Source organism: Staurois parvus, unplaced genomic scaffold (genome assembly GCF_062004578.1).
Source record: "Staurois parvus isolate SC_StPar_1 unplaced genomic scaffold, SC_StPar_1.0 ptg000860l, whole genome shotgun sequence".
Lineage (NCBI taxonomy): Eukaryota > Metazoa > Chordata > Amphibia > Anura > Ranidae > Staurois > Staurois parvus.
In genome coordinates, this window is record NW_028318656.1 from 616,925 (window position 1) to 643,237 (window position 26,313).

The 26,313-nt window shown below is 40.8% G+C and overlaps 1 protein-coding gene across 1 annotated transcript in view; it reads left to right on the forward strand.

The window, feature by feature from the left end:
* Positions 1-23,454, forward strand: part of LOC149443279 (vomeronasal type-2 receptor 26-like) — a 92,745-nt gene extending 69,291 nt beyond the window's left edge. The window contains exons 6-7 of the mRNA XM_089655679.1: positions 8,190-8,313; positions 22,544-23,454. Coding sequence (XP_089511805.1) covers positions 8,190-8,313; positions 22,544-23,454 — 1,035 coding nt within the window. The remainder of the gene's footprint in view (positions 1-8,189; positions 8,314-22,543) is intronic.
* Positions 23,455-26,313: the final 2,859 nt, after the last annotated feature.

Here is a 26,313-nt window from a genome sequence, read left to right on the forward strand (position 1 = left end):
TGTTGGCATCCAATGACAGAAGGACCCTGGCTCCTTCATTATCTGCTGGGGTCTGCATGTTAACAAACAGCCATCTAAGATTAATCACTGAAGACTTATTGGACATAATTAATGATATCAGCAATCACAGAATTTAGTCTTTTGGCTAGTAACTTAGCTAGAATAATGATGTGAGATTGCAGGAGAGATACAGTATGTAAGCGTTAGGCTCAGTGGCTCTTTTATCTGGCTTCAGCAATAAAATTATGTTAGCCCTAGACATTGAAGTTTGTAATTGTTGCCTAACCTGGGCTTTCTTATATACCTTCATGAGTCGTGGTAGAAGCAATTCTCGGAAAGGTATGGAGGGACTGAACCATAAGCCCTAGCACAAGTGGAGAATGGTCAGATGCTCCCCGTGTAGCATATTGTATCTTCCTTACATATGGGATGGCAGATAACTTCCCCACACAAAGATCAGTGCGGGAAAAGGATACATGTTATGGAAAAACAAGAAAGTTGAAGAGTGTTTCAGTCTCCAAATGTCTATCCATCCCATTTCCCCTAGGAAGCAAAATAGAGCTTTGCCACTAGTGGGAGAAACTTGGGATGCCTATCCAGCCCTGAATTTAGAATGCTAGTAAAAATCACTCATTCCATAAATATCAGGTTTAGTAAGTATATAAGACACCAGTTTCTACAGCACTACCATGGAGAACAGAGGAGGAATATATACTGTATCATTGCTTTTATGCAAGTGATGGTAAACAATCTACAATACAGGAATACATAATGACCATCAGTGTCCAACATGGACTGGAATTTCTGGAAATCCATGGAGCTATGTACAAGAATACTCACACCCCTTGAGTACATGGTGGGAGTAGAGTGGAACACATGATCCACCCATGAGTATCTCAAACAGCATAAAGTGTCCCCTGTAAGGTGCATGTCCTGTAGGCCAATAATGGTGGGGTGATTTTTACAGAGGACAGAATTCAACATTGCTCTATTCATTGGGCTACGCAGTCAGCTAATGTTTCAAGTGACTATTGGTATGTCAGCCATAATTTGGCAAAGGTAAATCTTCTAGGAGGGGATCCAGCACCCATAGCAGGATGATATGAGCATTAAATGTAGGACATTACTTCCTAGCATGCTGCGATAGAGAGGAACTTAGGTGACATCTCCAACAAGAAGCCTCTGGAAAGACCACAACTAGTCCCAGAAGGCGCAACAGTGCCTGGGAAACTAAAAAATGCATACAGCCTGTAGCACCCTTTGTATTGCAAACTGTGCAATCTACAGAAACATAGCAACTCTTTATAGAACACTTTAGTGTGTGCATTGAAAAATGCTTTGTGGAGCAAAGTAAAGTAGAATCCCATTATTGGTATCCCCAGCCAGGATGGATGTGCATCAACCAAGTGACCCTTTGTTACCAGGCTACAATGTAGAGTCAGAAGGGAGACTGTTGCTTTCAGGTGTCCATATTCTCCTGGGGTCGTGCTCGCACAGTTTGCTTGTTGACATCCAGCCATTCCACCGCTTCAGTGGCTGTATTAAAGTGTGTTCGGCCTCTTGCAGTAACTCACAGTCGAGCTGGATAAAGAATGGCATATGATAAACCCAGGCTCTGTAACCTTTGTTTGACATCCACCAATTTGGCTCTTTTACGTTGCACTTCGGCCGAGAAATTAGGATAGAATGAAACCTTCACGCCATTATATTTGATGTTTGGTCTCTCTCTCACCATATGAAGCACTTTTTCTCTGTCACAGTAGTAGAGGAGGTGAGAAAGAACCAGCCATGGGGTATTGTCAGGTATAGCTCTAGTGGGGATGGGGGGCACCCTTTCTACTGCAAACAAGGGTGTGAAATTATCCTTACCAGTAACCAGTTCTCAATTAACTCTGTAGGATCTCTGCCCTCCACCTTCTCAGGGAAGCCCACTATATGGATATTATTGCACCTTAGCCTGTTTTCAATGTCATCAGACATTGCGCACTGATGCAGGGCAACAGGATGCCAAAATTCTTGCCCCATGGTCCACAGCTGAGGATTCTTTTGCTGCTATATATAGGGGTTTTCATTATTACAGAACATATGTAGAACAATAGCTATAATGTATGTAGTGCTACCCCTATAGGAGCCACTAGTAATTTTGGGTCCCCTGCTCTCCCTGGCTCTAGGCGAGACCTCACATTCACTGACACCACCAGAATACCTTGTCTGGGAACTCCCAGCAGACATACAAGAATTGCGCACACTGCTCTTTAAATAGATAAGTAGATTGTATTGGCAGATTAAAGTCACAAATAAAATTGAGCAAATTGGTACATCAGCATCAATGTACATGAGCACAATATTAACAATTACAGTGTACTCAACAGAGGTACCCCTAAAGTTAAACCCAGCTTATACTGCAGTATTTGGAGCATAAACAATATCTCTCCACATGAGAGGTAACACCTCAAGTGACCAAAAAAAGAATTATGAAAGGTACAGTGAACTAACTCACTTGAGGGCTCTCAGACAAAGTGGCTAGGCTTGAACCTTCAATTTAAGCTCAGTAACAGCAACCTATTTCTGCCCTCAGGAATGAAATGACTCAGACAAGTCTTTCTGGTGAACTTTTGCTAACTATGTTGGGGTCCATTTACCACTTCAATACTGAGCACTTTCCTGCCCAGGCCAATTTCAGCTATCAACACTGTCACACTTTGAATGGCAATTACTCAGTCATGCAACACTGTACCCAAGCTGTCTTTTTTTCTATCTAGACAGATAGAGCTTTCGTTTGGTGCTATTTAATTGCAACTGTTTTTTTAAATTATTTTTTGCTATATAAACAAAAGATTCCAAAACAATTGGAAAAAAAACAAATTTGTCTTTGTTTCTTTTATAAAATTTTGCAAATAAGTAATCTTTCTTCATAAATTTTGGCCAATATGTATTCTGCTACATTTGTTGGTAAAAATAACCCAAATCAGTGTAATTGTTTTAGCCTGTGTACTGACTGGCTATATAATTTCTTGAGGCCCTAAAATCACAGGATAGTACATATAGCCCCCCCCCCTTCCCCCATGACTCCTTTTTTGTAGACAGTCCACTGTATTTATTTAAAAAGGATAAGCAAGCGTGTGCTAATTAAAATTGATATAAATATTAAGGTACAGTCAGGTCCATAAATATTTGGACATCGACACAATTCTAACATTTTTGGCTCTATACACCACCACAATAGATTTGAAATGAAACAAACAAGATGTGCTTTAACTGCAGACTGTCAGCTTTAATTTGAGGCTATTTACAACCAAATCAGGTGAACGGTGTAGGAATTACAACAGTTTGCATATGTGCCTCCCACTTGTTAAGGGACCAAAAGAAATGGGACAGAATAATAATCACAAATCAAACTTTAACTTTTTAATACTTGGTTGCAAATCCTTTGCAGTCAATTACAGCCTGAAGTCTGGAACGCATAGACATCACCAGACGCTGGGTTTCATCCCTGGTGATGCTCTGCCAGGCCTCTACTGCAACTGTCTTCAGTTCCTGCTTGTTCTTGGGGCATTTTCCCTTCAGTTTTGTCTTCAGCAAGTGAAATGCATGCTCAATCGGATTCAGGTCAGGTGGTTGACTTGGCAATTGCATAACATTCCACTTCTTTCTCTTAAAAAACTCTTTGGTTGCTTTTGCAGTATGCTTTGGGTCATTGTCCATCTGCACTGTGAAGCGGCGTCCAATGAGTTGTGAAGCATTTGGCTGAATATGAGCAGATAATATTCCCGAAACACTTCAGAATTCATCCTGCTGCTTTTGTCAGCAGTCACATCATCAATAAATACAAGAGAACCAGTTCCATTGGCAGCCATACATGCCCACGCCATGACACTACCACCACCATGCTTCACTGATGAGGTGGTATGCTTAGGATCATGAGCAGTTCCTTTCCTTCTCCATACTCTTCTCTTCCCATCACTCTGGTACAAGTTGATCTTGGTCTCATCTGTCCATAGGATGTTGTTCCAGAACTGTGAAGGCTTTTTTAGATGTCGTTTGGCAAACTCTAATCTGGCCTTCCTGTTTTTGAGGCTAACCAATGGTTTACATCATGTGGTGAACCCTCTGTATTCACTCTGGTGAAGTCTTCTCTTGATTGTTGATTTTGACACACATACACCTACCTCCTGGAGAGTGTTCTTGATCTGGCCAACTGTTGTGAAGGGTGTTTTCTTCACCAGGGAAAGAATCCACCACAGTTGTTTTCCGTGGTCTTCCGGGTCTTTTGGTGTTGCTGAGCTCACTGGTGCGTTCCCTCTTTTTAAGAATGTTCCAAACAATTGTTTTGGCCACGCCTAATGTTTTTGCTATCTCTCTGATGGGTTTGTTTTGTTTTTTCAGCCTAATGATGGCTTGCTTCACTGATAGTGACAGCTCTTTGGATCTCATCTTGAGAGTTGACAGCAACAGATTCCAAATGCAAATAGCACACTTGAAATGAACTCTGGACCTTTTATCTGCTCATTGCAATTGGGATAATGAGGGAATAACACACACCTGGCCATGGAACAGCTGAGAAGTCAATTGTCCCATTACTTTTGGTCCCTTAACAAGTGGGAAGCACATATGCAAACTGTTGTAATTCCTACACCGTTCACCTGATTTGGATGTAAATACCCTCAAATTAAAGCTGACAGTCTGCAGTTAAAGCACATCTTGTTTGTTTCATTTCAAATCTATTGTGGTGGTGTATAGAGCCAAAAATGTTAGAATTGTGTCCATGTCCCAATATTTATGGACCTGACTGTAGCTGCTGGAACTCAGGGTGTAGGCAACGATCCCAATGTAAACATGTATAAATAAAGTGCAGCGCTATAAACACACAATCTTTATACAGATATAGCTACAGTAATCAATACAAATTATGCTCTTAGTAGGTCCTATTTGTGTAATCAAAAGGTATATAAAAAAAAGTATAAAGTGTGAAACAATGCAACAATGCAAATGAGTGAATCATGAATGTCCACAATATTAATAGATATCAATCAGCAAATATCAATTGATAATAGTCCTCAAATCAATTGACATCCAAGTGCAAAAGTACAAACGTGCAAAAAATCCACCACCTTGGACGGATGTACACTCACCAGAGAGTAAACATTAATAGTCATCTGTTTAAACCTGTCACATCTGGAGGTGCAGAGATAAAGAGGCAGCCCAGGGGTTAATCCCACTGCTTCATCCGTATGCAAGTGGGGAGAGTATCCCTTGTCCTGGGAAAGATAGCTCAACCACAGGAGCCAAAAATGCAAAATGGTCGTCGCTCCATTCCTCGGCAGCGGCGGCGTGACGTCAGCAATGTAGGCTCTACCCGATGCGTTTCGTGCAACAACACGTCTTCAGGGGTACGCCTGAAGACGTGATGTCTCACGAAATAAGTTTATAGCTCTGCACTTTATTTATACAAGTTCACTGTATTTAGTAAGAGGAATGGTGAGTTTTAAGAAATTGTCATTTTTCTAAAAATTGCTTTGGAAAATAAAGTAAATAAATAACATTAGCTTTTTTTCACATTTTTTATACTGTCACCACAGCAGTACAGCATCATCATATGACTGGTGTGATGATGATCCCCTTACTGATTGGTGACAACAAGTTAAATAATTAAAAAAAAAAAAACAACATTTTTTTTTAACAAAAAAGTGACACTATTACTCTGGGAAGGTGATCAGGATTTTGCACAATGATTGCTTATAACAGCGATGATCGCTGTTACACTGTAAGCAATCATTTTTATGAATGGCATCCATTCATGTGCCATTGTGTACAACTGTGATAGATGCGATTGGCCACAGCTATCACATGGTACAGGTGCACTATGATTGGCCCTGTCTGTACCATATAATCACTGTGACCAAACAGAGATCACAATAGTACACAATGAATGCCTATAAATAAAAGCCGTTATGCGTATTTGACATGTGACCGCTATGATTTGCCAGAGTGATTACATGATACCAGGGCTGGCTCTGTAAAATGATTTGTCATTAGATCACAAAGCTGCACAGACCCTAGGGCTCTCAAGAGGTGTACAACTGGTAGAATATCATATGATGTCCATCTGGAATAATGGTTCCCTGCCTGGTTGTCTTTTTACTATAGACCAGGAAGGAATTGGTTAATTTGTTGGTGTGCAGAATAATGGATATGGCTAAGAGGTGGACAGTCTAGTGTAAACTTAGGCTCAGTGGATACACTAGATTGCCAAAAGTATTGGGCCAGCCCTCCAAATCATTGGATTCAGGAGTTTCAATCATCTCTATGACAACAGGTGTATAAAATCATCACCTAGGCATGCAGACTGCTTCTACAAACATTTGTGAAAGCATGGGTCACTCACAGGAGTTCAGCAAATTCAGGTGTGGTACCGTGATAGGTTGCCACCTGTACAAGTCCATTCGTGACATTTCCTGGCTACTAAATATTCCACGCTCAACTGTTAGTGGTATTATAACAAAGTGGAAGCAACTGGGAACAACAGTAACTCAGGCACGAATGATAGGCTTCATGTGGCCTTCAGATTAGCACAACAACAGTGCGTAAAGAACTTCATGGAATGGGTTTCCATGGCCAAGCAGCTGCATGCAAGCCTTACATCACCAAGTACAATGCAAAATGCCAGATACAGTGGTGTAAAGCATGCCACCACTGGACTCTAGAGCAGTGGAGATGTGTTCTCTGGAGTGACCAATCACACTTACACTTCTCTGTCTTGCAATCTGATGGACGTGTCTGGGTATTGCGGTTGCTAGAAAAATGGTACTTGCCCAACTGCGCTATGTCTGGCGTAAAGTTTGGAGGAGGGGGGATTATGGTGTGGGGTTGTTTTTTCAGGGGTTGGGCTTGGCCCCTTAGTTCCAGTGAAGGGAAATCTTAAGGCGTCAGCATACCAAGACATTTTGGACAATTTCATGCTCCCAACTTTGTGGGAAGAGTTTGCGGATGGCCCCTTCCTTGTCCAACATGACTGCGCACCAGTGCACAAAGCAAGGTCCATAAAGACATAGATGAGCAAGTTTGGGGTGGAGGAACTTGACTGGCCTGCACAGAGTCTTTACCTCATTCTAATAGAGCACCTTTGGGATGAATTAGAGTGGAGACTGTGAGCCAGACCTTCTCGTTCGACATCAGTACCTGACCTCACAAATGCGCTTCTGGAAGAATGGTCAAACGTCCCTAAACCTATAGCTGCAACTCAATATTGAACCCTACGGACTAAGACTTTGATGCCATTAAAGTTCATGTGGGAGTAAAGGCAGATGTCGCAATACTTTTGGCAATATAGTATATGTAGACTCCTTGAGGGAGCCATGTATAAAGTGGAGCCAGCACAAAGGGAAGTTGAGAGTATAGGGATATAGGATACTGAATAGCAATAGTAAGAAAGTGAAAGGCAGGGCAGAGTCACTGTTCTGGAGTACTAATGGCCTTATGCACTAGAATTGACTTTGGTGGGAGTGGCTTAGTGTTGCATGCAACAGCAATTGTGATAGATCTCTTGAGGCAAAGGGTCAATAGGAAGAAATGGCTCTTTAACAAAACTAAACTAAAGAAAGAGTTAACAGGTGGTGGTAAGACACTCTCACCAGATTTCTCCATAGGCAGTCATCTAATGGCCGCAAGTGATCTGTATAATGGGGTGGGCCCTAAACAGTGATACAGCTCAATGCAGCATATGCAGTTCACAACAACTCTTTATGCAGATGTCTCCAGTTGGATCAATCTCCTGGTTCCAGCATCCAGCACAGCAACCCACTCTCTCTCTGGGGCTACACAGCTTAACATGGCACAGCTCAGCACAGCATGGTTTAGCACAACATGGCTTGACACAGCACAGCTTTTTATTCTACCCAATTGGCATGCTCCCTCAACTGCCTGGCTTTTTCCCAGTCTTTTACTTTTATACAGTCCCTCCTGCTCTCAGGTGCTTATGGGCCTTGTAGCTGTAGTCCATGAATGACTGTAGAGAGACTCCTCCTTCTAGACTACATCTTCCAGACTGGTCCTAGCAACCTGTAATCAGTCACGGTTAGACAAATTTGATTGACAAAGTCATCTTGTGGACATACAAGGTTTTGCAATTCAGTAACATTGCCTCGTGTTACATGTAAAATAATATCTTGTAACCTGGATTTTGTCTTTAGACTCCGCGTTCCGTGTGCTCTGAGAGCTGCCTCCCTGGATACCAAAAAGTTCAGCACAGTGGAGGACATTCCTGCTGTCACCAATGTGTGCCATGCCCCGAGAATGGGATCACTAATCAAACTGGTTGGTACCTCTAAGGCTATAATTTTGTTCAACATATTTATTGGTTTACAGTCATAGAATTCTCAGAATACAAGTACAATAACCAAGGATACATTTAACAATGAATGGTACACACAACACAGCTGTTCACAGAGAACCAGAGACTGAAACAAAAACAGTCTGTGGCCAATGAGTCAGGTAATAAAAACAAATGAGCATAGGTAGAGCATCGGAAAGGCCCTTCATAGATAGAAATCTCCATGGACAATGACAAAGAACATGGATGTGTGGTTAAACACAACAAAGTACCAATGGTGTTGATGGGTGGTTAACTGGGGAGACCTGGTGGCCTAAAGGTAGACAAGGAGGCAGGAAATTGGGAAGGAGAGAGGGAGAAGAGAAGCGAAGGGTGAAGTAGTGTCTGGTGGGCAGCAGTGCTGAGTAGACAGTACAGTGATAATGGGTGATAGGCCATCCGTATTTCCGAGAGTGAGCTATAGTTTTTTTAGCAGCTGTTGTTACTAAAAGTAAAGCAAACTGGTCCTTAGTGATGTTATCCATTTTTTAGTTCATGAGGGCCAACAGTGGATCAGGGGTGACCGGGTTCATAAACAGGCCAGAGATTATCTGAAAGATTTCTGTCCAAAATGAACTAGCTATGGGGAAGAACCATTATATATGGAGGTGGGTGCCTGGGGTTCAGCAACTGTGAAAACAAGCTGGCGAATAATGGGGAACAAATTTAGATATTCTGGTGGGAACCAGATACAATGTGTTATAATTTTATAGTTGATTTCCAGTGCTGCAATGTTTTGAGATGAGGATTTAGTGCTAGTCTATATTGCATTCCAGTCATCTAGTGTTAGTGTGACTCAGAGTTCTTTTTCCCATTTGCATGTATTTGTTGGGGGCTCTAAGGTTGTATTTATTTAGGGCTGAAAGTCATGTTTGCAATGTGGTGCCTTGCAGTAATATTCTTGTTAATACACATTAGATCAGTGCATTGCAGTGCTATTCAACTCTGTTCATTCAAAATGAAACAGCTGCCTTATTGCAGCGTGTGTTAACACTGGTCTCTGCCCGAATCACACACCTACTGAGCGACATATCAGACTGGATGTCGCTCCACTTCCTTAAACTGAACCTCTCCAAAACCGAGTTTCTTGTCTTCCCCCCAGCCCGGACACCACCCCCCATTGACTTCTCCATCACATCCAACAATGCCATCATCAAACCCGCCCCGCAGGCCAGAGTACTTGGTGTCATTCTGGACTCCAACCTATCCTTCCAGCCCCAAGTCCAATCTTTAACAAACTCGTGCAGACTCCACCTCCGCAACATCGCCAAAATCCGCACGTTCCTAACCCCAGAAACCACTAAACAGCTCACCCACTCCCTCATCATATCACGACTCGACTACTGCAACTCCCTCCTCACTGGCCTGCCTCACCGCTGGCTACACCCGCTTCAGTCGATCATGAATACGGCTGCCAGACTCATTCACCTTTCCAACCGCTCCTCTCTGCCACCCCCCTCTGCCAATCCCTCCACTGGCTTCCGATTGCGCAACGGATCAAAATCAAAATCCTAACACTGATGTACAAAGCTGTCCACCATACTGCCCTGAGCTACATCAATGACCTAATATCCAAGTACCGCCCAGCACGCACACTCCGCTCCTCACAAGACCTCCTTCTCTCTAATTCCCTGGTCTCTTTCTCCCATGCCCGCCTCCAGGACTTCTCCAGGGTGTCACCCATCCTCTGGAACTCCCTGCCCCAACCCATCAGATTATCACCTACTCTCCTCTCCTTTAGGCACACCCTGAAAACCCATCTCTTCAGGGAAGCCTACCCCACCCCCTGCTAACTTGCCAACCTCCTCCACTCTTCCTAGCACTCCATCCCCCACAGCTATCTCCTCCTGTACCACCATCCCCTCCCTCCTAGATTGTAAGCTCAAAAGAGCAGGGCCCTCGATCCCCTCATGTTTTGCATTGTATTGGTATGGTATTGTTCTGTCACATGTTCTGTATCCCTTTGTAATGTACAGCGCTGAGCGAACTATTGGCGCTTTATAAATACTGTATAATAATAATAATAATAATGTAATGAAACAAAGTTTAACACAGAGCCCAATGTGTGAACTATGGTTGAAAATCAGGAAACAAACTGACACTTCGGGTTAAATTGACATAGCAAGACTGCCAATGCCCCCTGGCCAGTGACAGTGCTTGTGCCTATAAGGAGCTGCCATGCCTGAAAGCTGCATCATGGGATTATGTCACACTTTACTCCACACCTGGAAGCACATGGCATTTGTTGGAGCATTGGGCAAGGTGGCATCAGTAATAAAAAAGATCTACAAAGGCCATTTATCTGTGCCTTCATATTGTTATTGTAAGCATCGCAAGGCAAACAAAATAAAAAAAAAATCACTATATTCATTATCTCAAAGTTTTTTTTATGTCCAAAATGATGGCTTCTAGAGTTTATTAGTGAAATCCTCCACATACACAGTAATCTGGAACAGTGGGGTTGAATTACTAAAACTGTAGAGTGCAGAATCTGGTGCAGTTGTGCACGGTAACCAATCTTCTAGCTTCTAACTTCAGCTTGTTCAATTAAGCTTTGACAAAAAGAAAAAAAAATTAGAAGCTATTTGTTTTTTCTGTGCAGAACTGCACCAGATTTTGCACTCTCCAGTTTTAGTAATTCAACGACATTGGGGAATCGATTGTGCTAAAATTGTGGTTATGGTAATTTTCTGAAAAATGTCCCCAAATCATTCAAAGCATTTGGTAAACCATCTATGTGGACTTTAATCATAAATGAAAAATTTGAAATTGTCCAAGATGTGACCAAATTGGCCGAAATGTAATCTCTTGCACACATCTTTTCAGCCATATTTTCCATTCATCCAAAAACCAGGTAAAATCAGACATTGCTTTTTACAAAGGTTTGGGACCAACAAATGACCTAGCTATTGGTTTTCCCCTCACTTCTTATCTCAGAGTTACCCCATCCCTCTGGTGCACAGACACAGCACACCTCTTATCCTAATAGTCTTAAAGTATAGCTAAAGGCAAAACTTAATTTTTCATTTTGGATAGAGTAATGGATGGTTATATCCCCCGTCAGTTTTTTTATTTCATCCAACTAGGGAGATTTTTCTTTGCTTCTTCTCCCATCACCAAAACAGGAAGTGAGAGGAAATTCCATCAAATGGATGAAATCTTTGGCTGTCACCAGAAATAGTGTCCACATTGGAAGATTTCCCCTTTTTTGCAATTGTTATTTTTATTGGATTTTTAAAAAAACAAAAATTTACAATAAAAAGAAAATTCAATTGTGAACACGTAGCCACACTACATGTCTCATAATGTAACAACTAACATGAATAATCAAGATCAATTAGGGTTTTTTTTTCCATTATTCAAGATCTTTCTTATGACAAGAAGAGAAAAGAAAAACCATAAGAACAAGATAGTAAGACCTTGATAATATCATAGTTTCCAGATATTAGATGATTTATTTATTTCAGGTACTTATATAGCACTGTAAATTTAAGCAGCGCTTTACATATATATTGTACATTCACAGCAGTGCCTAACCCTCAAGGAGTGTACAATCTAAGGTCCCTAACTCACATTCATACATACACATACTAGCGACAATTTATACAGGAGCCAATTAACCTTCCAGCATGTCTTTGGAGTGTGGGAGGAAACCGGAGTACCAGGAGGAAACCCACGCAGGCACAGGGAGAACATGCAAACTCCAGGCAGGTGGTGCCATGTATGGGATTCGAACCAACGACCCTAGTACTGCCAGGTGGAAGTGCTAACCTTTTAGCCACTGTGCTGCCCATTTAAAGAGATTTATCAGAAGTAAGAATAGAAAGACATTTTAAACAAACATAAGGACATCCTTCTGGAAGCTAGTACCTTTATGGAGTCCCTTCAACAATACAGTTGCAAGAAAAAGTATGTGAACCCCTTGGGATTACGTGGAGTTTTGCATGAATTGGGCATAAAATGTGCTCTGAACGTCATCTAAGTCACAACAATAGAAGAACACTGTCTGCTGAACATAATACTACACAAACATTAGATGTTGCCATGGTTTAATTGCACATTACATGTAAACATTCACAGTGCAGGGAGGAAAAAGTATGTGAACCTTTGGACTTAATAACTGGTTGACCCTCCTTTGGCAGCAATAACCTCAACCAAACGTTTCCTGTAGTTGCAGATCAGACCTGCACAACGATCTGGAGTAATTTTGGACCACTCCTCTTCACAAAACTGTTTCAGTGTAGCAATATTCTTGGGATGTCTGGTGTGAATCGCTCTCTTAAGGTCATGCCACAGCATTTCAATCGGGTTGAGGTCAGGACTCTGACTGGGCCACTCCAGAAGGCGTATTCTGTGCTGTTGCAGCCATTGGTTTGTTGAATTACTTGTATGCTTTGGGTCATTGTCCTGTTGCCTCACCCATCCTCTGCAGAGCTTCAGTTGGCGGACAGATGGTCGTACGTTTTCCTGCAAAATGTCTTGATAAACTCTGGAGTTCATTTTCCCATCAATGACAACAATCCATCCAGGCCCTGAGGCAGCAAAGCAGCCCCAAACCATGATGCTCCCCCCGCCATGTTTTACAGTGGGGATGAGGTTTTGATGTTGGTGTGCTGTGCCTTTTTTTCTCCACACATAGTGTTGTGTGTTCTTCCCAAACAACTCAATCTTGGTTTCATCTGTCCACAGTATATTTTGCCAGTAGTGCTGTGGAACATCCAGGTGCTCTTTTGCATACTTAAAACGTACTGCAATATTCTTTTTGGACAGCAATGGCTTCCTCCGTGGTGTCCTCCCATGTACACCATTCTTGTTTAATGTTTTCCTTATTGTAGATGTGTCAACAAAAATGTTAGTATGTGCCAGAGATTTCTGTAGGTCTTTAGCTGACACTCTGGGATTCTTCTTTACCTCATGCAGCATTTTGCGCTGTGCTCTTGCAGTCATTTTTACAGGACGACCACGCCTAGGGAGAGTAGCAACAGTGCTAAACTTTCTCCATTTGTAGACAGTCTGTCTTACCGTGGACACATGAACATCAAGGCTTTTGGAGATACTTTTGTAACCCTTTCCAGCTTCATGCAAGTCAACAATTCTTGATCGTAGGTCTTCTGATAGCTCTTTTCTGCGAGGCATGGTTCACATCAGACAGTGCTTCTTGAAACCAGTAAACCCAAAACAGGTGTGTGTTTTTTAAGGGCAGGACAGCTGTCAGCAACACATCCAATATCATCACACTGATTGGAGTCAAAGTTGGCTCACTCCTGGCTCCAATTATCTCTGGGAGAAGTCATTAAGCTAGGGCTTCACATACTTTTTCCTCCCTGCACTGTGAATGTTTACATGTTATGTGCAATTAAACCATGGCAACATCTAATATTTGTGTAGTATTATGTTCAGCAGACTGTGTTCTTCTATTGTTGTGACTTAGATGCCGTTCAGAGCACATTTTATGCCCAATTCATGCAAAACTCCACGTAATCCCAAGGGGTTCACATACTTTTTCTTGCAACTGTATATTCAATATTTTTTCACAATAGGATTAATGGTATTCACTCTAGTGCAAGAACGTTGGGCCTGCAGTGGAACCTAATCAGATAGAAAAGTCAGGGAGAGGTGGTATTGTGAGAAAACAAGTCAAATAGGGAGTAACCCCATGGAGCCCATATTTTATTTAAGGATTCCAGACAGTCCCCACTTGCAGCAGTATGATGTTCCAACACTCTTATATCTGCAATGGTGGAGAGGAGCTGAGATTGTGAAGGAGTCTCAGTAGATCTCCAGTATTAAGGGATACATTTCCTAGCCACCAGTAAATGTACCATGTACCATGTATGCAGCAAGACATTTTTAAATGTTTATAAATACCAAGTAAAGTCAGTCCTAGGAAATAGTGTAGCAGGTCCAGAGAAAAAAAGTATCTAATATTTTCTCTAGAATTTGTTGAACGGAGCCCCAGAAAGGTTGTATTTAGGGGCATTTCCAGAATGTATGGAACAATATGCTTCTGCCTTGTTCACATTTCCAGCAAGCCTCCAGTACCATCTGGTTGTAAGAATGTGGGATATCAGGAGTTTTATACCAAAAGACAATAATTTAGTATATGTTTTCTTTATGGCTTACATATCTTGAGGATTTAGATGCTGTGCCCCAGATTTTGTTCCAGCTTGTTAAGTATGGTTGGGTAGGACCTTGAGCACATATCGTTTCAAAGCTTGTGGGGCAGTTGAAGACTAGGAAAGGTCACTAGGCTGAGAAGAAATACTTACACTGGAGATAGGAATACAAAGTCTAAATTGTGAGGCATTTCTTCCTAGCCAGGAGCTCACAAATGATTAGTACTTAAGGGACACTGGATCTGTGATATGTCACAATTGGAAGATGCCTTCCTGTGCCCAATGTAACATTTGTATATATTCAAGATTGTACAATTTGTTAATCATAGGTGAACAAGGTAAGGCTAAGGTGTAATTTATATTGCAGGTTTTCCAAATCTGGTTAGTAAAAGCCCTAGGGGCAAGTAGAAGGTGTCACGCAAATTTTTAATGGCATCTGAAAATGACCAGATCGATGAACAGGGATGCAATGAGTACAATTGTTACAATTCTAATTCTGACCAACGATTGCTGGGGGACTTGATCATAATAGTATATGATATCGATTAGCTGCATATTAAAACTTGATAAGGTCTGGTGCCCCAGGACCACCTTTAGGAGAAGGAGAGAGAAGAATAAAACGTGATATTCTATGGGTCTTATTGTGCAAAAGGAAGTTAGGAAAGGGATTTTGTTATGTGTTTCGCTGGGCCATTGGAAGTGGGACATGTAGCGCTTCAAACGAATACAATAGCTTTGGCATTATAGACATTTTTAAAACATTAATTCTACCAAAAATAGAGATATTGTGGGTATCCCATAGTTTCAGTAATGTATGCATTTCTTGGATTAAGGAAGGTAGTTAGGTTTATAAAGGTTTGCATATTTGTTTGTGATAGGTGTGCCTAGGTATTTGATAGACTGTTGGTACCATTAATATTGATAATTGGCTTGTAACTGGGAAAGGTGGGCTGGAGGGTTAAGGATTGGCAGGGCTTAAAACTTCACAGCATACAAGATACAGTGTACAACTGGGAGGATGGTGTGAAGATATTGTCCACAAACAGTGACAGCCAGGGGCGGACTGACCATTTGGAAACTCGGGCACTGCCCGAGGGCCCGGGGTCAGTAGGGGGCCCCATGAGATGCCCCTGGTACCTTTTTCATAGGCTTTTTTGAGTTTGGGCGAGGACACAGGGGCCCCATGATCCCCTATTGCCCGGGGGCCCCATGAGTTGTCAGCCCGCCCCTGGTGACAGCTTACATTTTTTACTTTGGATTTTAATACCATGTCAGCTCTCAAGCAGATTGCTGCAGTTAGAGGTTCTAGGCTAAGAAGCAGCGCATGAGTTTTGGTCTTATTTGTCACATTTATCAGATCAACTGTCCATCTTGTATTCTCCACCACCTGCCTAGACAAAACTAAGCCCATTTAGTCTTGGTGTATAGGCTTAGGAAGCATCTAAGACAGCCTGTTGTTTTTGTAAAAATTGTTGTAATCTGAATAAAGCAGTGATATCTGTCTGTAATTGGCTGGGGATGCATGTTGAAAATGAAAGTGTGGGACTTAGCCCATAAGCAAGAACCTGTAAAGAGCCAATAAGGGAGAGGTTAAAAAAGTTTAATATTATAGGAAGAAGGAAGGCTATCCAGTCCAAGAGATTTATGAAGAGATAAGTCTTTAATGACTCTATTTCTTCTGATGAAATATCATTGTTTAATGAGGACGGATCTGCATGTGTTACTTTTGGAAGTTTAAGGTTTGACATAAAGTCATCAAATGCCCCTTTATTGAAAGGAGTATGTAGCTCTGGCGACAAGCATTTATACAGCTTACTATAAAAAGTCTCAAATGTTTTTTGCAATAGCATGACGGCAGTAAGTAGGGGTATCACATCCTGTTGAAAAAGAAACTCAGGGGCAGATTGAGGTGGTGTAGTTTTAGTTTATTCACTAACATCCTGTGGGGTTTATTGGAACTTTCAGAATTTCTGTTTAGTCCACAGGAGATTTTTTTTTAGTTTTTCCATGTCAACTGCCTTGAGCTGATTTCAGGATGACAGCTCATAACTGAGGCACTGTACTTGAAGATAACAACCGACATTCCATTTTATGTAATTGTTCCAGTAGTTCCATTTTAACCATAGCAGAATCTTGTTTAGGATGAGTACTAGCTGAGATGCATCGACCCATATTATAATATTGTGATGCATTGACCTCTAATACAATATATTGTGCGCTTCCCATAAAGTGGAGATCTGTGAGACTTATCAGTATTTAGAGGGAAGAATTCCTTCAAAGATGGATCAGAGGCTACATAAACCTCTGGGAAATATTTTACCTCAAATTTGAATGATCTCTCTTTGTGGGAATGTATTTGTTGTACACATAGATATTTCCATATGGAATTTAAATCTTTAACATTGTATGATGGGATCTGCAATGGCATTATACAATAGAGGTTTGAACAGTTGTTGGTAAGCAGGCCTAACATATCCTTATATAACATATAACTCCATATGAGGAGCCATTTTAAGACAGAAAAGTAAAACCTGGTGTGCATCAGCATCCATCTCAGGATGCCATGAATCATACTACAGAGACCAAAAGGGAACACACAGATGTCAAGCTTTAGAAAAGGCCACCTACTGCTTTTCTCCAAAAACGTTCAATAAAATGACAACCTGAAAAATGTGCAATTTGGCCCATATGGGTAGAAGACGGTATCCTCTGAGGGATACGGTTATGCAGGCATAAAGGTCCTAGTGTAACAAGGGATGGTGCTCACCCATCAGTCTCATGTAAGGAATCAAGATTGAGAGGTACGTTGAGATGCTTGAAGATATTATTTTGTCTTGGATTTAGTTGGTGTCAATGTCTTGCTAGGAGACATAATGGGCTTTGGTCATGATATAAGAATTGAAAATGCTTCTTCAGGCAAAGGTGAAAGTCTTAAGTTTTTGAGAAGTGCCTCTCTTCTTGAAGGGACAATATGCTAAGTTCCATCTTTGATCCCCATAAGTCTGAAGAAGAATCCCAAATGATATTGAATGTGATTTTTGTGCAAATGTAATGTTATGGGTCACAGTGAAGGTGACTGGTGTGTATGATAGGTGACAGATGACTAAAGATTTGGATTTTCACCCCTTTGTAATCAATCTTTGACTTGTTGTGAGTAGAATTTAGTAGTTTGTTTGCTGTCATAATAATGAAAGGGGTTGATGATGTCCCTAAGACTGGTGGCTTAGAAGGAACGGTGTGCACTATCCATACGCTAGTCCAGTATATTAGGGGCTAAACCGGTAAATAATCCCACCAAATAGGATTGAAGCTCTGCATTTTCCACAGTTTCTGGTACCTCTCTAATACAAAGTTTTTAACACCTTTCCCTGTTCTCTAGGTCTTCCTGTAGCTGAGGGACATTCTGTTTTCAAAGTGCAGTTGTCTTCCTCTAAGACATGGACACATTGGATTAAATCGTAAAATTTTGTTTACTAACAAAAAGGAAACCATCAATTGGTTATGTGGGTGGCAGGGGCACAATACCAAATGAACCACACAAATAGTGTGCTAAAGTGGTAAAAATCAGGCCATCTGGTTTGAACCATATTGCATCTGTAAAAACATATTTCTAACAGTGGTGTGCATTATAGAGTTTTTGCCCCATATTTCTTGGGCTCTTTTCCCCACTTCAGTGGATATAGTGCATGTGATATTCAACAAAAGGGTATAGAGCTTTTCATCTTAAATGTCTGCTATCAGATATGGCAATGAATTAACAGATAGACTAAGGTTATCTCTTTTGTGGGATCCAGAAGGAGTGCCAGCTCACTCTAGGCTGGGGATGCAGGCTGTGTCAGGTACCTCCATGTATGCCTCTGCCAGGGGCGGACTGACAACTCATGGGGCCCCTGGGCAATAGGGGATCATGGGGCTCCTGTGTCCTTGCCCAAATTCAAAAAAGCCTATGAAAAAGGTACCAGGGGCATCTCATGGGGCCCCCTACTGATCCCGGGCCCTCAGGCAGTGCCCAAGTTTCCAAATGGTCCGTCCACCCCTGGCTTCTGCTGTTCCCTGGAGGGTGAAGCTGTGGGCTTTTGACACCTTATTTTGCACGTAGTGATCCCTGGATGAGTCACTGTCAGGTACGGGTGCTCCTGGGGTGGTGTATGTTGATTTGTGCTGTACGGGAAAAGAGTAAAGCAGCCTAGCGATGGAGAAAAGGGATTACACGTCCGTCCTCTTTAAGATCCATGTATGCGCCACAAGAAGATTTCCCCTTTATTACTGTTCTGGTGGCAGCCCAAAATCAGGGACTTTCTGTCACTTTTACTATTTGTATTAATGGCAAACAGGACAGAGAGAGTAAATATCAAGGGGTTCTAATCTCTGTCTACTTTATTCAAAAATAAAATGAAAGTTTGCCTTTAGTAATATTTTAACCTCCCTGGCGGTATGATTACTTCAGATTTTTGGTGCTGAAAGCGGTACATTTTTTTGCATGGAAATATGTAATTTTTTTTTTTGTAGGCCTGTAATTTAAGAATAACTCACTGAAATCCGTCCGAACAAGAGTCTAGTAAACATCCCGGGTATGATAAAACTTGAAACACGAAATCATAAATTATAATTTAATAAATAATCATAAAAAATAATAATATAATAATAAATTTAATTCAATAATATAATCAAACCAAAAACACTGAAATTTGAAATATAGCGCCAAGTTCGCACATCGCTGAGCAAAGTCGCAAAATCGTTTTCAGTGTCTGATGACGAATTTCCTCACAAATCACTCAATTCTGCAAGCGGTTCTGATTTACTATCGCTGTTCTCTAGCCAGTCTAAAACTGCTTTTGACCTAAAGGGATGCTTTCTGGATGCCATGGACATTTCTAAGTTTCCAGGCAGAAAGAACAGTCAAAATGCAGGCAGGGCACAGGACAAAGCAGCAGGGACAAAATGTACAGTATGTGAAATGGTTTGAAACAGCAATGTTTTACTATGTAAAATTCGTTTTTAAAAAAATGCCATTTTTTTAAATTTTCAAATTTGCCACCGGTGCCGGCGCCCGTACGTTCCAACATCACAGGGACCGGAACACGGAACCTGGATGCCGGCATCGGCCGGAGGAGATGGCCGGGGACGCTGCAGGGGACGCATCGCGGGAGCAAAGGACAAGGTAAGCGCTGCAGGGACTCCCTATGCAACGCTGCATGGTAAGCCCGAGTGTAGCTCGGGGTTACCGCTTTTGGTACTGAAAGTCTACCCCGAGCTACACTTGGGAATACCGCTAGGGAGGTTAAAACAGATAAATTGAGACAGAAACATTGGGGTTGATTTACTAAAATTGGAAAGTGCAAAATCTGGTGCAGCTCTGCATAGAAACTGCATAGAAACCAATCTGTTTCTAACTGAACAAGCTGAAGTTAGAAGCTGATTGGCTACCATGCACAGCTGCAACAGATTTAGCACATTGCAGTTTTAATAAATCAAACCCAATTGGGCTTCCATTGCTTATCTCTCTTATAGGTCAATAAAATATGGCCAACTTGTTTTGGTGACCTACAGTCATTGAATATTAATATTAGAGTCAGTGTTCTTTGTTATTTAAGATGCCATGTATACAGTCTTATGGATGCCCTATACCATCACTAATTACTGTTATTTGTACTTATTTTATTGGCCAAATGGGTACTTAGTATATACAGTTCTCAGCATAAATGAGTACACTCTTTTTGAAAAGTAAGACTTTAATCAGTATCTCAATGAACAAAAGATCAATTTCCAAAACATTGACAAAACTGATTTTTTTAGAACATTTGTTTAGCTAGTTACATGAAAGTAAGGTTCATTTTATAACTTAGATTATAAAATCTTCAGTTTTACTCAAATTAGTTGATGCAAAAATAAATTCACTCCACAACAAAAAATACTATGTCTAGTATTTTGTATGACCTCCATGTTTTGCAATGACAGCACCAAGTTTTCTAGGCATGGAATGAACAAGTTGGCAACATATTGCAACATCGATCTTTTTTAATTCTTCAAGAACAACCTCTTTTAGAGCCTGGATGCTGGATGGAGAGTGATGCTAAACTTGCTTCTTCAGAATCCCTCATAGGTGTTGGATTGGGTTCAGATCAGGAGACATACTTGGCCACTGAATCCCTTTCACCCTGTTCTTCTTCAGAAATGCAACAGTGGCCTTAGATGGGTGTTTTGGCTCATTGTTGTGTTGGAAAAGTGCACAATGACCAAGGGCATAGAGTGATGGTAGCATTTTCTCTTTCAACATAGAGCAGTACATCTGTGAATTCATGATACCATCCATGAAATTCAGCTTCCCGACACCAGCGGCACTCATGCAGTCCCACAGATGGACGTTGCCACCATGTTTCACTGTAGACACCATGCATTCTTCATTGTACCCTTCACCTTTGAGACGCCATACAGTTTTGAAGCCATCAGTTCAAAAAACATTTATCTTCCCATCACTCCAGAGTACAACGTCCCAGTAATCATCTCCTTTTTCAGCATGGACCCTGGCAAATTCTTGGTGGGCATTTTTGTGCATGGCCTTAGGAGAGGCTTGCATGCCATTCCTCTGTAGTGTCAAAGGAAATAATCACCCCAATTTGGTTTTCTACTTCTTTAGCTAACTGCAGTGAACTTGCATGGCGATTTTATTCAACACTTCTCATCAGAAGATGCTCCTGTCGAGGTGTTAACCTCCATGGATGGCCTGGACGTCTCTGTGAGATGGTCGCAGTTCCATCTTTGTTAAATTTTTCTATCATTTTTGCAACAGTATTCTGACTGATAAGTAAAGCTTTGATGATCTTCTTGTAGTCTTCACCTTTCTTGTATAAAGAAAGTATTTTCTTTCTCAGGCCTTGTGACATTTCACTTCCATGTGGTGCCATTGCTGAAAGCATGAAATGGGAAGGGGTTTTATTTGATAAGTAACGCCATTTTATAATCAACTGTCTGCTGGACACTTGTTTAATGAATAATTAGACTAACCTGTTGTTGAATTCTTGTTAATTAGGATTTTGTTGTCTAAAATTTAACTTTGCTCCTAAGACTTTCATTGGAGTGTATACATTTTTGCAACATGGTCTTGAATTAATTTGTTAGGAAAGATACTTTTTTGTGTGTGTAAATTACCAAATCTTGTTTGCAATCAATGGCCCCATTTGTGGGAGTATTTTATAGTATAGTGTCCCATAGAAAATGTTGATTCTGCAATAAAAGTAAAGGTTTGGGGTGTATTAAAGGTAAATCTGTTGGGGTGTACTCATTTATGCTGAGCAATGTACATGCTGTAGTAAATATGAATGTACTCACTGACTGAAGTTGGGGTCTACAACTGCCATAGGGAAATACCAAAGAGCCTCTTTACCACTACACTTAGATCCATCTAACCCCAAGGAATATATAGCTTTTGTCCAGCAAATTAAATACTAGGTTTGCTTATCCCTATTATTTTTGTTACATTTCAAGACCATTTCTTATATAATAAACTTAATAAGCGTTCTTTCTCAAACACTTTAGTCAGAAATGGACTAAAATTATGACTTCTGACACATCTATTATCAGAGAGGAGATTTTTTTTAATACATGAGCCATTAAGGTCAGTATGGAGGGTAAGGTCAATGCAATATCTTGTGTCTTAGGCCATGTTATTTCTACCCTCAAAGCATTTCTCCTTCTCCTGTGACAAATCAAAACACCTATCTGATAGAAATCCCCACCAATCACTCCTTCTACTCATACGGGCAAAGAAGGTAAATCTATTCAGTGAGTTACTGTCTTCAAAAATGAAATATATCTCTAAAGTAATTGTTTAAAAAAATATAGAAGTCCTCAAGTATATCTGCAAAGCCCATACATTTAACTACTTAAAAAAATATGTTTCTCAGAATAGAACTGATCCTTCTCCCTTTTAAATTGCATGGACCACAGTACTTAAAGCTTACAGCTTGTGTCTTTGGAATTACAGTACGATACTTCAACTATATTCCGTCCTTAAACTGTTTTTTTATTTTTAAATACTTGAACTTTTTTCTTCTTTCAGACTTGGAAAGATGCTACAAGTGTCCGGAGGATCAATGGCCCAATGAGAGAAGAGACACCTGTTATCAAAGAGCAACTGAATTCCTATCTTATGGAGATACATTAGGATCATCTCTTGCAGTTACAGCTTTGTCGTTCTGTTTTGGAACTATTATCGTGTCTGGAGTGTTTTTCAAATACAAAAAAACTCCAATAGTAAAAGCCAATAACCAGAACCTCAGCTTCATCCTTCTCATCTCACTGATCCTGTCCTTTCTATGTCCTCTGCTGTTCATCGGACGTCCCACAAAGATTTCCTGTCTCCTCCGACAAGCTGTTTTTGGAATAACTTTTTCTGTTGCGGTTTCTTCAGTTTTGGCTAAAACAGTCACCGTGGTTTTAGCTTTTAACATGACCAAACCTAACAGCAAACTGAATAAATGGCTGGGGAAACATTTCTCTATATTTCTTCTGATTGTCTGCTCTCTAGCAGAGATTGTAATTTGTATCCTTTGGTTGACTTTGTCTCCACCATTCCCGGAGTATAACACCCACGTAGAGGTGGGAAAGATAATATTACAGTGTAATGAGGGTTCTGTCACTGCTTTCTACATTGTGATTGGATACATGGGAGGTCTGGCTGTTTTTAGCTTTATTGTAGCTTTTTTAGCCAGGAAACTTCCAGACGTATTCAATGAAGCTCAATACATCACATTCAGCATGCTGGTCTTCTGTAGTGTTTGGATCTCCTTCATCCCAGCCTACCTCAGCACCAAAGGGAAATACATGGTGGCTGCGGAGGTCTTTGCCATCTTGTCCTCCAGTGTTGGACTCCTGGGCTCCATCTTCATTCCCAAATGTTACATAATTCTGATGAGACCAGAACTGAATGTGAAGGCAACTGTAGCCCAAAGAAAATCAATGTTTAATTAATTATGTATAAGATATCTATATTGAGTAAAATGCAGGTATAAAAATGTTGTAAATTAGGGATAATTTTAGTAAAGCAAAATTCATGTTTCAGGAAATAATTTAATTTGGCAAAAGTCTTAGTTTGAAAAGAAACCATTGAAAATAAATATTTCTGAAAGCAATATTTCTGCAACCACCAATACTGGCTTTTAGACAACTCCGGAACCTCAGAAATAAACTAATCAGTAGGAAACTTCCTTCTGATTATGATGTCACAAAGGATGGAAGCAAACCCTGCAATAAAAAATGCTGCAAACTGTGCAACCAAATTAATCTATCAAAAAGTGTCAGACACTCAAAAGGGATCTTCAATATCATACAGCTGCACCTCCAGTAATGTTGTGTACCTTATCCAGTGCAGAAAATGTAACAAAGGATCTTACGTTGGCGAAACAGGACAGAAGTTGCAAACAAGGGTGAATTTGCACAGACATACCATCAAGGAACATAAAGAAGATGACTTCTGCACACCTGTGGGACACCATTTTGCACAACCGAACCACACTATGGAAGACCTCAATGGTTTAGTTCTTAAAGGAAATTTCAAAACTATCCAGGAAAGGAAAACTTTTGAACTAAGAATGATAATTATATTTGACACAAGAGATAACGGCTTTAATTTGGACATGGGATTCCTCACTCATTATCCAACAGTTTTATGACCCCCTCTGTAAGTGTTGTCCCAACCCCCCCCCCCCCCCCCCAGTCTTTGCTTTTGCTCTGTCTCATCTCTAGTCTAATCCTAGTTTTATAACCATTGCTGTGTACATTTGTTTGTATGTGTTTTTTTCAGTTTGTTTCTGGGTTTTTTTCTCCCCCTTTTAACATTTCTTTTAACATTCTGCTAAAACTTTGTAGTAGTACTGCCTGGACCTTGAAGAAGGGGACATACCCCGTAAGCTTGTCCTCAAAATTTTATGTTAGTACAAATAAAAAAAGTATCACGTCAGTACTCAATTGTTTCTGTCGCAAATGCACTAATACGGCTACAATCACCTCAAGAAAAAGAAACCAAAATAATAAAATTAAACAAATGTTAAACAATTTTAATTGGTCTTATTTTGTAATCATTTCAAAAACACCTATCTGGAATTGTAAAATGAAGGCCTATATGTCAACATTCTTTACTTTACATCCTTTTTTTCTTCTTATCTTTACCATGTAATTTTTCTGATGGTTTAGCTTCTGAATAAATGCATATCCTTTACCTCCCTAAACTCCTCTATATCAACAGTTAGACAGAATGCTTTCTGCTTTCATTGCACTTTTTATATGTGATGGCTGCATTAATTTTCTTTTTTGACATCAACATCATAAATATCAAAATAACAGCGCAAGATCAAGATCTCCAAATAAATATATTATAAGTGCATAAATCCAAAATCAAATGTCCAAGTGAAAAAAAATGTCCTTATTTTCATTGAATTTCAGTGTATAATTTATGCAACATATGCTGCCACCTTCCACCACGTGCAAAATAATATCAACCGCACTCACCAGATGCAGGTGAGTAATGAGCCTTATAGGATATAAAAGATCCTAAGCCCTCTAGGTAAGATCAAAACTTCTTATTCACCATTAATGGGGATAAAACGCCTCCACTTTATTCTTCCATGAAATCCTCAATATTGCAGAGAAAGAAAGAAACCACATAGTGTAATACTGCCATATACTCATAAATAAAAGGATAAATTCAGGCCACTCACATGGTCAAATACGATAAAAAAAGCCTTGTTTAATCGCCTATATGGCTTAAAAGCATCCAAGTTCCACACTCAGAAAGATAGGTAAGGATCTCACGCTTCAGTTGAATAGCAAAGGATGATCAGCCTTCCCCCTTTTTTGGCTTTCTGGCTGTATTTTCAGCTGGTGATCCTGCCAGGGAAGCCCCGTACACACTGGCTGAATATCGATCAGTATCAGCCGGTTCAATAGAAACTGGATGACATTCAGCTCGTCTGTACACCCGCCTGTCAGACAGAAGCCGGCTGAACAGCCAGCTTCTGTCGAACGAACATGCTGGAAAACCAGCATCCTATCATCATCCTTTCAGTGCTGGCAGCCAATGGCTGCCAGTGCTGACCTATGTGTTCTTGCGGGGGGGTCCCGCTGTTAGAACACTATAGCTCAGCTGGGAGATTGCTGTACTAACATTAGATAGTTAGTACAGTGATCTCCTCTTGAGGTCTTCATTTTTTTTTTCAGCCACCAGGTTGAACGAAGCAAAGCTGATTGGGTGTACCCAGCATTAGTCTGTTATTTTTCAAAAGAACAAGCTGTCCTCACAGGGGTGCTCAGGGGCATATTTACTGCAAGGCAAACAAGGTATTTGCCATAGGTGGCATTTTTGTTTGGGGGGGGGTGCGGCACTGCTCCCCGGAAGAAGGGATTCACAAGGCAGGTGATAAAAGATGGGGACCAGGTGAGGCACTGCCTGAGCTCTTCCATGGAGTCTGAGAGAGGCTGCGGGCTTCTAGAGAGTAGGTAGAGGCTGACTCTCCTTTCTGCAACACTGGGGATGGCTGCTTTCATTTTGCAGGTGGTCTCTCTTTCTCTCTCTCTCTCTCTCTCTCTCTCTCTCTCTCACAAAATACACCACTGGGGTGCTTACAATGACCAAAATGTATTTATTTATACAAAACCTGTATCCCAAAAGATAGAAAACATTTTTTGATGTGATGTTTTAAAAGTGTTAGCTGTAGTTTGGCTTTAATTGGTTATTATATCTAAATCTGCTAATACATCTAACACTACCCTCCCCCAGATTAACAATGCTCGTGTCCAAAAGTGCCCCTGTGCTCCTTCATCCAGAGTGGGGGC